General features: G+C 40.8%; 1 protein-coding gene across 1 annotated transcript; it reads left to right on the forward strand.

Moving 5' to 3' along the window:
* Positions 1 to 2,394: 2,394 nt before the first annotated feature.
* LOC131229629 (transcription factor bHLH84-like) lies at positions 2,395 to 5,215 on the forward strand. The gene is made up of 5 exons (XM_058225618.1): positions 2,395 to 3,122; positions 3,503 to 3,757; positions 3,880 to 3,945; positions 4,126 to 4,191; positions 4,952 to 5,215. The coding sequence occupies exons 1-5, from the start codon at positions 2,508 to 2,510 to the stop codon at positions 5,045 to 5,047; spliced, it is 1,098 nt and encodes a 365-aa protein (XP_058081601.1). The 5' UTR covers positions 2,395 to 2,507; the 3' UTR covers positions 5,048 to 5,215.
* Positions 5,216 to 14,212: the final 8,997 nt, after the last annotated feature.

Genomic DNA, 14,212 nt, shown 5'->3' on the forward strand with positions numbered 1-14,212 from the left:
AACATTTATGGGCCACAAATATTTTAGATCAAGCTAATATATTTGTGTTTTAAGTTCATCCTAGTGAGAATAACTTTATAAATAGTTTCATAGTATATAAGCATATCATTAGGACCCGAAAGGGTTTCAACGATGGTCATTTTTTCCATGGCGTCTTGGTCTTTTTCCTTACCATAGTGTGTCCTACCATTGTAATCTCATTGGGTCCACCTCAATGTTTTTATGTCATCTATATCGTTCATATGGGTCCACCCTGATGTTTATATACCATCTATACCGTTCATAAAGTCATTTCTACTGGATGAACTGAAAACACAAAAACATTAGTCTCATACAAAACCACCCATGTGGTCTAAGAATATTTCAACTGTGGATGCCCAATTCTCACTGTTTTCTATCATGCTGCTCACTTGAGTTTTTAATCTGCCTCATTTTTCATATCCAATCATCGCATAACTTTTGAGGCACCCCGCAATATCCAGCTACCAGCGAGAGCGGATTAGGTTAGACCCTGCCTCACCCAAGAAACTATAACACTTACCGTGGGCCCACCCTGATGTATCTATCCTGTATCTACGCCGTCCATCCTTTTTATCCAAATCATTTCAGTGCATGATTCAATAAAAATAAGCGGATCCTATTATTAGGTGGACTATACCATAGAAAACAGTGGTGATTGACCATTAATGAGCTACAAAAGTTTTCGATCAAATTGATATATATATATATATATATATATATATATATTCCATTCATGCTGGATTATGTGACCTTATGAACGGATTGGATTGGATGAAAAATAAACACTGCGAAAAAATTAAGGTGCGCCCTAAGAAGTTTAACGGTATGACATTCAATCAACAGTGTTTCCTAGAGTATGGTCCACCTGAGATTTGGATTTTCTTCTTTTGAGATCATGCCTTTATAAATGATATGGAAAAACAGATTTACGGCATGGATACAGCATATATTCGTTAAGGTCGGCACCACGTAAGGTCCGCACCGTCTTGAGTGAGGCCGGGGTCTCACCGCAGGCAATCCGCGTCCGATGTCCGGGGTAACATCTCAGCGGGTGAGTCCCTGATCATGGGCGTTACCTCCACGTGTTTGTTGCATATCCACGCCGTCCACCCGTTTTAGCTAGATTATTTTAGGGCATGGTCGATAAAATGAAGCAGATACAAATCTCAGGTGGACCATACCACAGGAAACAAAGGAGATTGAATACCTACCGTTGAAAACCTCTCGGGGGCACAGAAGTGTTGGATAAGCTGATATTTGTGTTTTCCCTTCATCCAGGTATTAGGTTCGATGGCAAACAAATATCATGGTGGTCCCTAGGAAGGTTTCAACGGTAGCATCATTATCCCCACCATTTCCCATGGTGTGGTCCACTTAAACTTTGGATCTGCCTCATTTTCATCCCCTAAAATGATCCAACAAAACGGATGAACAGCACAGGATAAAACACATACATCACGGTGGGACCCACAAGGTCGTGTCACCAACTACATCCCTGGCAATCCGCCTCCTCCCATCCCCATCTTTTTGCGCAATGTCCCACCAGATGAACGGTTCAGATCGCCAGATCCAGCCCCCATCTAAACACAATTCAGCTGTAGCCCACTTCTCTAATCCAAACAAACTGGATTGGTCGGGTGCATGGTGGGCCCCACCTTTAAAAAAAAAAAAAAGAACCCCTTGATACTGTTCTTCTCCCAGAGAGTCTGCATTTGTGCCATGTCCATGAACTGCCCATTTTTCTAAAGATCCAAACAAGCCACACTCGGTAGGTTGCTAGCTCCAAAGGGGACACAAATCCCAGTCCCCGGATCACATTGTCCGGTCCAGAGTACTTGAGAATGTCAGACCCCTCTCCACGATCTCGTGGCCCACCCCTTCTACGCGTTTTTTTTTTATATATATAATCAAATCACCCAAAATTCCATCACCATTTTCATATTCAAGAAGACTTCCCACGTTCTGTCGATTCCCTCAACATTATCTGTCTCACTCTAATTCTCCACTAAATCGCTCGTTTAAGTCCTAACCAATCCTGGGTTTTAGCCCATTTCAATGACTGATCCAGATCCTACATTCTAAAATACAAATCTAACTTCCATGATTTCATTTTTAAATTGCATCTGGAATTGTGTTTTCTAGGCTTCATAAGTCAGATGTTTTTAGAACACATGGAGGGATGCTCTTTTTTTTAGTTGATCTATCATTGTCTGAATTTGGTCATGCTCTGAGCTGTTAGATGCCCTGGGACCCACCAGCGATAATCGCCATACAGAAAACTTGGGCCCACCTGATTATTTATAACTAAGAATGTTGAGATATTGGTATTGAAATTGATTTCAGTTCTCTGCAATATTCTCAGGAGCTGTTTGTATAAGTATGTCTAATCTCTGTTGATAATCCAACCATCGAGAGCGGCTCAGCTTCTCTCAGCACTCTGACGGTAGACTGTTCAATTCACTACAGACGTCTGATCGAGAAAAGAAATGGACCCCATAGGAGCATTGTCTGAGCTAAATTGGAGCTCGTTCAGTGGAGTGGCGACAGCTGATGATGAGGCTGAATTCATGTCGCAGTTGCTTGGTGGCTGTCCGTTTATGAATGCGAAAGATTGCGATCCGAGTGTCGGGGTGTCGTCGGCTTTTTGGTCTGGTTATGAATCTACGAGCATTGCGATTGGTGATGAGAATGTGCATTACAATTGTGAGGATGTGATGAATTCTAGCCTGCAATGCTGGCCACAAGAGAACACTAGTAGTCTATTCTGCAAAAATTATCACTTGGGTGATGCTAATTCGGTCTCGCTGATGAATGATGGGACCGCGATGATGGACATTTGTATGGTGGATGAGGAAAATATCAGCTCGTCGCTGCAGTTGATTGGCGGTAATGTATTCGAAGATGCTTGCTTGAATGAAGAGATGAACTGTGATGGTTTGGGAGAGCACTGTCCAGAGCCATCAGGAGCTGTCGTTCTTTCCAATCAGATACCGCAGTCAAAAAGAAAACTTAAGGCGCCTGAATTCAATGAGGTGACGATGGATAGAAACAGTGCCGACCCATCTGAGAATCCAAAGAAGAAAACTCGAGTTTCAGGAGATGTGAGTATACAATGTCTTTAACATGTTTTAAGTAGCTTTATGTGAAGCCAAATGTTAATTTGATTTGTGTTTCATAGATAGCAGAATGTATGGTGATTGAGAATGTTGATCTGGTGGGCCACACATGGATGGGCCAGAGGCGAAAAGTTGTCATGAATAGACAACTCTGATCATATGAACTTAGCTGGTTGAACATGGACAGTTTCTTGTTTATGAGCAAACTGTCCATTTTTCAGTGGCACTGATCAGACAACCACCATTAATTCAATCAAACTTTCTTGTGGGCTATGGCCCCTCCCACATGGTGTGACCCACCTAACCATTCCTGATCAACGATGTCCTGGTGTGTTTTGTAATCTCATAATAACTTCACAATGCAGGCCCAAAGGAATGGGAAGAAGCCCCAATCAAAGAAGAATCACAAGCTTCTTAGGACTGCTGATGAGGAAGAGAGCAATGCTGCTATGAATGGTCAGAGCTCTAGCAGCTATTCTTCCGATGACGATTCGATTGCTTCCCAAGAACTCAATGGAGGACCAAGCTCAAGCTCTAAAGAGTCTTCAGCTCTCATTTCGAGCGGAAAAACAAGAGCCAGTCGAGGGTCAGCGACCGATCCTCAAAGCCTCTACGCAAGGGTAATTACCACATTATGATCATAATTAACAAGACGATGATTACCTATAATTCAGACTTTACTGATTTCATTTGTGAAAAAACTGATGTGGGTTATCTTTGTTTTTTTTTTTTTCTTAATCAGAAAAGAAGAGAGAGAATCAACGAACGGTTGAGGATCTTACAGAACTTGGTCCCGAACGGAACGAAAGTGAGTATACTCAATGGAATTGTCCATTTCTCTTTATTTACTGGTTTTATATACTAGAATGTGTATTTTTTTAAATTTTATTATAATGATATTCCTTCTATTGAGAAATTTAAGGAGAATAATAGTCTAATTGGTAGTTGGGATTCTCATCGGCTTTTGTTTTGGTATTTCTAATGACAGGTAGACATAAGCACCATGCTTGAAGAAGCAGTTCAGTATGTGAAGTTCTTGCAGCTTCAAATTAAGGTAGAATTAGAACACAACATTGTTTCAAATCCTCAAGGTTACTGGTGATTCTCCCCACACACACCAATGCAGCATGTGTGAGATCCAGGCCGTTCATCAGATGTGACTCATTTTGTATGTGTTGAGACCTAAAAATTATGCAGGAGAGGTCATCAGGTGGGCCACCGTGTACCTCGAATGTGACCCAACAGCCAAATTTCTAACTGACCAGATGAACCTGATTTCTGGGCCATGCAACTCCCAATCTGGCCCATCATTGATGAATGTCTTGTATGGAAGTGATTATTCGCATGAGCGCGTCGAGACGGATCCATAATCCTACTGTTAGCCTTCTCATTTCTCTTCACAATCAAATGCTTTCAATGGAAGGATAGTTTATGCCTTCCATCAAAATGTGATGGATTCTGGCCAATTTTCAAGAAACCTGAAAGATTGTGAACATTTCAATAAGCATCTGGCGTTTATGATTCTTTTTCAAAGTTCCCAAAATCAAGATTATTTAAATATTCATGTGAGTAAACCATAGTTTATACTTTAAATAATAACCAATTCATGGAGTCCCAAATTGCCTCATTATTATATAAATACAGCATTTTCCGATAAGATCATCGATACACATACACAACGCTACGTGTTCGTATCTACTAACAGGATACGCTGTTGTAATTTATAAATACTAAACTATACAAGATTCTATTTTCATGAAAAGATTAGCTTAGAATGTTGATTGATTAGTTCCTCTTTTTCTCTTTCTTTGTAGCTCTTGAGCTCTAATGATCTATGGATGTATGCTCCCATCGCTTACAATGGGATGGACATCGGATGGCTCGAAGCGAAGACGTCCACACCACGATGAGTCTGGTTCAAGGAGGAGGCCTTAGACTTGTGTTGTTAATAAAAATTCTTCTTTGTTTAAAATTTTTGATATCTTGTAACGGGTTAATTGAATAATCACTAAAATTCTTTATTTATTTATTTATTTATTTTTAATGTATGAGGTGCAAGCCTCATGATTAATTAATCATATATCATGCTCCCCATTTCCTTTGTGTAGTGGAGCCAGGTAGCTTGGGTTTGAGCCAGGTAGCATGGGTTTTCAACATTGTGGCACATATCTTTAGATGTGGGCATAGTCAATTAGCCATCAATGATCAAATTGTATGTGTGTATTTATCATCATCACCGTCGTTGTTGTAGCTTTGCTCCAGCTATCTGGGGTTTGCTTTTTGAATATTGTTTCATTTTAAAAAAATCAAAATCAAAACAGGAATTCTCAGAGAAAGTTCAATGACTGGCTGCCTGTTGGACATGTGCTAGGGGCAACCCATAGTGGGGCCCACTTACACGTGGCAGCTTAGAGGGCTGCCACCCTCCGCCCACTGCCTCTTCCCCTCTCTCATCTCCTTTACACATGCTGAGAGAGGTGGGGTAAGAAGGATTGTGGCAAGAGAGAGAGAGAGAGAGAGAGAGAGAGAGAGAGAGAGAGAGTGCGTAGTGTAAATCATTGTAGCTGTTGGATCAGGTAAATGAATATGATCAGTCTTCCAATTTTGTGGTTGACTTTGTGAATTGTTGATTTCTATGTTTCATCTCCTGAATTTGGTTATCATGTCATCGTATAACCGTGTCATTCGATCTGTAATAACTTGAAATGTAACATCCCATACGTTCTCATACAGGGCTGAAAGTGAGGCAGGTTCAACCTGACCGACCCGACATTAGGTTGGGCTCGGGTAGGATGTATTGGGTTCAGTCTCAGGCTTGGGTTATACAAACACCAACCCGACAAACTTAGGTCAGGCTTGGGTTGCCCAACCAAACCCGAACCCGATTGATATATAATTGAGTATGGATCGTCTGTGTTAAATGTGTTGGACATAGGCCCACTAGTGGGCAATCACTAGTGAGTGGGTCCCATGTGTTTAGGCGATCCATCATCAATAATGATCATTAATAGTAATGATTGGATCTATCGCTAGTGGACATGATCACTGGTGATGAAAGAACTCTCTTTATATTTAAGCACTTTTTTTTTTCTGATCATAATGTTTATATATGTGATATAATTAGGCTTGATGTGATTAGATCTAAGCTCTCTTCATTTTTCATTGGAAAATAGAAAACTTAGTGCTAGAATGCTACCTATATAAAAGGTTGTGCATAACCTGAGTGGGAGTTAATTCTCCTCCACCAAATGATGCATACAACCAAGTAATGAAAGGTTGCACATTATACAAATATATTCTTATAAAAGCATTAAACTCATCTTTAAAAAAGAACTTGATTGATCTACACTACCCATTCGGGTATGTGGACTTTCAGATCTCGTTAAGATGTGTTGACTACTTGTATAATTTGAATTTTTGAATAACACATAGAAATGCTGATGACATATAGCTAAGTAGTGATACTTGATGCAACGTAGAGATGGCCACTAAAGCGTTAATCACTAAACAGCTCAAAGGACAATAATTCGACAGTAACAACTACGAAGACTGCTGTCGTGCGATGCAAAGCCTTCTGGACAAGGATAATATATCGCATATACTCAATGAGGTTCAAGATGAACCTATATTAGCTGAAAATGAAAATTTACGAGAACATAGGGCTGCAATGACCTGCTACAATAAGTAGCGTAAACAAAATCATTCTGCCCGTAATGTCCTAATTAGCATTATGCACAAAGAACTCATACCAACGTATGAAGTACATGACACCGCTAAAGGAATCTGGGAAGCACTGACAAATGCCTATGCACAGAAGTCAGATGCAAAAGTTCGGGCAATGGAATTAGAATTTCAGGAGTATAGGATGTGGCTACCCCATCAAAGATCATATCCGTAAGATGGAGCAGATGATAGGTGCCCTTAGGAATGTTGAGTGCAAATTGACTGAAAATTAAAAGATAATACCAATGCACCGTTCCTTGCCCGAATCTTAGGGTCCAATCAAAAGAATTCTAAACCATACTGATTCTATCACTATGTTCAGAGACTTTTGTGACCATTTGGTACAAGAAGTTGAAATGAATGCAATTCAGTCAGGTTCGACCAAGGCCTTTGTAGCAGAAACCCATAAGCGAAAAGCTAACAAGAAACGGTTTAAAGCTCACAAGAAGACGAAAAAGAATGACCAATAACAGAAGTCCAAAGCACCTCCTCCAAATCTCGAGGAGGGGAATGGAAAGAAGAAGTAGAAAAAGACCAACATAATCTGCTTCGTTTGCAGAAATTCTCGTTATTATGCCCGACAGTGTGCCCACAAAAATACGGTAATTCCTAAATCACTAGATACTTTGTATGTACGCGTTTGTTTTGAAATCCTTTCTGTTGATACTATATCTAACGAGTGAATTTTGGATTCAGGCGCAACAAAGAACGTGACACAAAGTCGTTGAAAACTCGAGGAATTCCGACCTATAGACAAGGAAAGTTACAAGGTGTGTATGGGAAATAACGCTGTTGAAGACATACTAGGGATTGGTGTTTCCATCTCCGTATGCGCATAGGGCGAACAATAATCCTCGGTGATACTCTTTATGCACTGGGCATACGTCGAAATTTAATTTCTATTTCTAGGTTATTATTTGATGGTTTTGATATTCATTTTTCTGGGACACAAGTTTCTTTGAGACTAAATAATCTCATCTTTGCATGGAAAAATTTAATTTCAAATTTATTTATTTTAGACATAAATAGTAATAATGCAGCTCTTGCTTTATCTATTATGTAAAATAAAAATGTGGTATCTGAATCTCTAAAATGGCACGCAAGGTTATGTCACATCGGAAAGGATTATATGACAAGACTAATACATTCTAGTCTGTTAGACTCCTTATCCAAAGTTGATTTGTCATTTTGTGAACATTGTGTGTTCGGGAAGACTTCGAAGAAACTATTTTCTAAAGTGGCTAGGTCGAAGGCCCCACTAGAGATAATTTATTCAGATATTTGTGGACCCTTCAATGTACATGCCAGAAATGGATATTAGTACTTTGTCACTTTCATTGACAATTACTCGCGCTATGGATATGTGTATCTCATCTCACACAAATCTGAGGCTTTTGATTGTTTTCTTAAATATAAAGCTGAGATAGAAAATCAGCTTGAGAAAAAGATTAAAATCTTTCGATCTGATAGAGGTGGCGAGTATACATCTGAAACATTTAAATCATATTGTGAAAACGTTGGCATTGTTCGGCAATACACAATGGCTTACACTTCACAACAAAATGGTGTAGCAGAGACAAGGAATGAGATACTATTGGACATGGTTAGATCAAGGATGGCACCAGCCAATCTCTCTACCACATTCTGGGGAGACGCATTGTTAACAGTCGTCTATGTCCTTAATAAAGTCTCATCCAAATCCATTCCTAAGACCCCATATGAGATGTGGTCTGGGAGAATTCTTTCTCTAACTAACCTATGCCCTTGGAGATCTTTGGGATATGTTTTGCTGCCTACTCCGTATAGAGGTAAACTTGATAGTAAAACCATTGAATGCGTATTCCTAAGGTACCTCATGCATTCAAAGGGATATATTCTAGTTTATGAGGACCATGGACGATGGATTGAGATAGAATCTCGGGACGTGACCTTCGTCAAAGATGGATATCCCAGCCGAATGTAGTAATAGGTTCCAATAGAACTTTTTGAAATACCCGATGTATCTCAGGAGAGTGGGAGTTTTGCTTATCAAAATGATGATGCTCCTATAATTCGTCAGGACAGTGGGAGAACATTTCAGCATGCTCCTGAGTTACGTCTAAGTGAAAGAGGATTGATTCCCCGAAGATACTTCGATATTGAGGGACATACATTCTCTTACGTTGCGGTTGATAATGATAAACATGATTCGTATCAGGATGCATTATTATTTTCTAACTCGGCCGATTGGGTGACTGCTATGGATGAATAGATCGCTTCCATGGAGAAGAATAAAGTTTGGAAACTTGCTGATCTACCTTCCAATTGCAAAGCAATAGGTAATAAGTGGATACTAAAGATCAAAAGAAGACAGATAGTACACTTGACAAGTACAAAGCACTATTAGTTGCTAAATGTTTCACACGGAAAGAAGGCATTAATTACGATGAGACTTTTTCACCCGTTGCAAAGTTCTCCATAATCCGGATGATCTTGTCCATTGTCGCAGGTTTAAACTTAGAGTTATATCAGATGGATGTAAAGATCGCCTTCTTAAATGGTGACTTGGATGAACAGATATACATGCAACAACCCATGGGTTATATAGACAAAAATCATCCAAAGAAAGTATGTAAATTGTTGAAATCTATCTATGGGCTGAAGCAATCTTCAAGACAATGGTATATGAGGTTCCACTTAACCATCACTACTTTTGGATTCACAATGAGTGAAGAAGATCATTGTGTATACATAAAACGGTTTGGAAGATCTTTTCTGATACTATCTCTATATGTAAACGATATCCTGCTAGCTGGTAATGACATGCAATTATTGATATTGAGTAAAGATTGGCTATTCTCGAACTTTAAGATGAAAGATCTCGGTGAAGCCAACTTTATTCTTGGGGTAAAAATCATCAGGGATCGCCCTAAGAAATTTTTTAGCTTGTCTCAAGCCACCTATATACAAAACATCTTAAAGCGATTCAGGATGAAAAATTCAAAAGTTGTTGAAACCCTTATGGATAAAGCTACCGAGTTAAACAGAAAATCGTGTCCCCAGAGTGAAGCCGAGAAATTTGATATGTCCTCAGTACCTTATGCAAGCGCAGTAGCGAGCTTAATGTATGCTATGCTTTGCACCAGACTGGATATTAGCTATGCAGTTGGTATAGTCAGTCGTTATTAGAGTAACCCGGGACAGTCTCATTGGCAAGCCGTCAAACGTATATTCTGCTATCTTAGAGGAACAAAAGACCTAATGTTGTGTTACTAAGGCACGAGCCTCGAGCTCAAAGGATATTCTGATACTTCAGGATATGTATTCGTACTTGGAGGGGGAGTTATCTCATGGTCGAGTAAGAAACAGACATCCACAGCTCTTTCATCTATGGAAGCCGAGTACATTGCATGTTGTGCTGCAGTTCAGGAGTGTGTATGGGTTCACAGATTTTTACTAGGTCTGGGTGTTATACCGAGCGTTCATCAGCCTATATCGTTAAAGATAAATAATACTTCTCTGTTGACTTGGCAAAAGACCCTAAACACCACCAGAAGTTCAAGCACATTGAGATCAAGTATCATTACGTCCGTGATCAAGTGAGAGATAAGAAGGTCACCCTCAGCTACATTTCTACTAATGAAATGATGGCTGATCCCATGACGAAACCTATAGCCAGAGATTTATTTCAGGTTCACGTTAGGCAGATGGGATTGAGGAAAGCTTGAGTGATATGCTTGTATTTAGTACATTTGATTTTTCATTAATGAATAGCACATTCCATTTATTCAGTATTGAGTACTAATATAAACTAGGTAAGTAGATATCAGCATTTTTCATGAGATCATGTAGGATTTCTATTTTTTTGTCGGCAGGCCGGTCACCCACTCGCACGGGTTGACTAACCTTAAATGTACAAGAGAGTTACATTTGGAGCGATGTTCATATATTAAGGTATGGACTTCTCTTCATTATGAATAATAAAGGATAAGGATATGAGTGAGTCATATCCGCCTACAATCTTTTAAGATTTAAGATGATACCGATCAAGTCGAATAACATAATCGCAACATTCCTTTTTCATGCGATCAATGTTATGGCCTGAATTAATAGCTAGGTTGTGAGGTTATGAGATGAGTTGTACCTCATCTAGAATAACATGCATATTGTAGACCCGACATATACCTAGTATTGTCTACTTTACGACGTGGATTGTAGCCATGTGCAGGGACCTTTTACCTACAGATTGCTTTGATTCGACCTAATCATTCCAATGTGTGAGTAGCCAGTCCCGTAGGTGACTCTTTGTGTCCTTAACTACCCTCCTCTTGTATATAGGAGAATGAGATTGAGTGTCGCTACTTTAGTGTACTATGACGAAAGGTCCTTGATTGGCCAGACTCAATTACGCTAGGAAAGCAGCTTGATTGATTTCAAATTACACATCTGCATGGGGAAGATCCCATGACAGCTACACCAAGTTTCTAGAACTATAAATACGCACTTGAAGACTTATCCGCCAGCAGTATCGAGTTGTTTTTATTAGACTTTTGCAAACAAATATTTTTTCTTAAAAGTGTGTGTGTGTGTATTATTTTAAATTGATTTTAGTCGAAGTTTATGAAAAATAGAGTTTTTAAAATAACTCGATAAGTTGGATAAGTGCGTATGTTAACCAAGTACTCCAGATCAAGAGTTAACTCCATCCGGTGTGGTCATGTGGACTAGGACAGCCTCCATAGTATCCAATTCTCGGCTCCCAGCGCCCATTCGCCAGGTTCCGATCCTGAGATGCTACGAGGAGGATTTTCAACATCAGTTTGATTCGTAATGAGCATAACCAAAGGCATAACCCACAAACAACAACCAAAAACTCCATCACATTTCCACTATGATCAAAAAATTTATAAGTACAATGAGCATAAAGGGAAATACAATGATAATGAACAAAAAGCTCTAAGATGATCTGCTATGCGCTCCTACCTCAGCGTTGCTGCGGTCCAACGTCACCTGCACGCAACGGTCGTGCATAAGCTTATAGAAAGCTTAGAGGGTGGTGTAAGTGTGTGCGTAAGGTAGTATTACAATTATGCAGTATCAGAGTAATGCGGAATATGCTGATGAATCCATGAATGCTATTAGCCGTACCAAAGCCATGCGGTGCAAGGCATGAATGATGTCGGTCATACCAGGGCCATGCGGTGCGAAATGCAACCAAGCATGCGAATCCTCATCTAAGTCCATATATTAATACAGCTCAATTCTGGAATATCACCGGAGTCTAGTACACTCCAACTAGATTACCGCCCCATTGCACGCAATAAGGTGAGTGGAAGAGACCGCACTATCCGCCTGCCAATATCGGGCTCGGCTCGTCGATAGCGGACCCATTCCTCGAGCTGGTCAAACTCAACCTAGCTTTGCCCCCACCACTCGAGCTGGTAAGGCCACACCCCCTTTCAACCGACCACGACATAGTGGAAAGCGCGGCCTTCTGGTAATCGGCACTCGGCGCTCCTGTACCCACTCAGTCTAGACGTTGGAGCAACCTCCTGGTACCATAAGGGTTTAGGGACTTTCACCCAGGGATATTTATAGCACCCCATGTAGATCAAGATTTTCGGTATCCAATCTTGCCAACCACAGTATGTCTGTGGAGGCTACGGCCCTGATGTCGCTAAGGCGTACAGTAATCATGTCACACAATGTGAAATGCATGGATCACACTATCAGTCATGCAGCAATCCTGCGCATATCATGCGTTCATATAGGGCAACACCACCTAACCGGGAGCCCCTAAACAATCTGCCCGAAGGCATATGCTATGATCAGTCACTTCTCATATCAAGCATACATATGATGCGTATGGTCATGAATCATGGAACTATACTAAACATGCTATATGGTGATAGATGTTGTTCATAACGAAAATGGGCCTAGACGGCCTACAAGTGTGGGCCTAACAATGGGCCCTAGGGAGAATTATAATGCGGACATATAACCAACATTATTCTTACAATGTGGACATCAAACCAACATTGTTCCCAAGACACGGTCGTCATAACATTATTACACAAACCATGGTAGAGTCACACATTGTAATGGACTTGTGTACATCCAATTGGGCCTCGACCCATGGGCCTTAGATACAACAAATGGGCCGCATAACATGGGCCTTATGTATATCAGGTGGGCCTTAATGGATGGGCCATAACTATATCAAGATGGTTCTAATCATATGGGCCGAATTAAATGGGCCAATCAAATGGGCCGAGTCAAAATGGGTTGTCCAAGTGGGCCAAATGTATATCAATCGGGCCCACCCTTAAGTATTTGAGATCCGACCTATTCATAAGTTAACATGGAGTAGTTGAAGTGAAAATAAATATCAACTTAACTGGAAACTACTTGTGGCCCTTAGGAGTTTGAACGGTGGATGTCACGGTCCACTTATTTAAATGGTGGGGGCTACTTGAACTTTGGATCACACCCATTTTCCCATGCCAAAAGAATGATCTCATAAATGGTTAGACGGCATGGATGCAACACATGCATCATGGTGGCCCCACCATCCAAACCGTGGACGGTGTAGATAAGACACATACATCATGTAGGGCCTAGGCTTGCTGCTGCCAAAAGGAGTAGCTCCATAGCTGCTGCACAACAAGGGGCAAAGGTGGTTCCCACGCACGGCCCACCCTCGACAGCTCATGCATGAAATTATATATAAAATTATAATACAATATGTAATATATTATATCATATATTAATATAATATAATATAATACATTAATATTATATTAAATAGCATTCAACGTCCAGGGGGGGTGGACGGCGCGGATGGAAACACATACATCATTGGTCCCACGTGGGGCCCAGCCAATCTGTTGATGAGGTCACGTAGACCCTGATGAAGAGGAAACAAATTTCATAAAGATCCAAAACCTCTGCGTCACCCAAAAAGGGTTTCAATGGCAGATGTTCAATTCACCACTGTTTACTGTGACATGGGCCACTTGAATGTTGTATGAGGCTGATTTTTGGAGGGCCCAACGTCCAAAAGGAGGCCCACCAGATGCACGGTGTGGATCACCCAACCCACATCACAGTGGGGCCCACGAATGGGGCCGTGGGTCTGCCTGCCCGTCCGCCCGTCCGTCAGTGCAGCAGGCCTGCGCGCGCTGACAGCAACAGCGCCTGCTGCATGCATTTTCATATATTTTTGTCCTGAGGTATTTCACATATGGGGCCCGCGTTGGAAGAATCCAACCCCGCCATTGCTTCCCATATCTCAAGACAAGCCAAACAAGCCCAATATTCAATATATTTTGGGGTATAGAAACGACAGGGGGATATTTCAACGGCAAACCCAC

The sequence above is a fragment of the Magnolia sinica genome, chromosome 16 (genome assembly GCF_029962835.1).
Source record: "Magnolia sinica isolate HGM2019 chromosome 16, MsV1, whole genome shotgun sequence".
NCBI lineage: Eukaryota > Viridiplantae > Streptophyta > Magnoliopsida > Magnoliales > Magnoliaceae > Magnolia > Magnolia sinica.

What these genes read in the sequence shown, in the direction of transcription:
- LOC131229629 (XM_058225618.1), top strand. Translation starts at nt 2,508, where the DNA reads ATGGACCCCATAGGAGCATTGTCTGAGCTAAATTGGAGCTCGTTCAGT. An exon ending in TGGTCCCGAACGGAACGAAA is followed by an intron (nt 3,946 to 4,125) that starts GTGAGTATACTC and finishes TTCTAATGACAG; the next exon opens with GTAGACATAAGCACCATGCT. An exon ending in TCTTGCAGCTTCAAATTAAG is followed by an intron (nt 4,192 to 4,951) that starts GTAGAATTAGAA and finishes CTTTCTTTGTAG; the next exon opens with CTCTTGAGCTCTAATGATCT.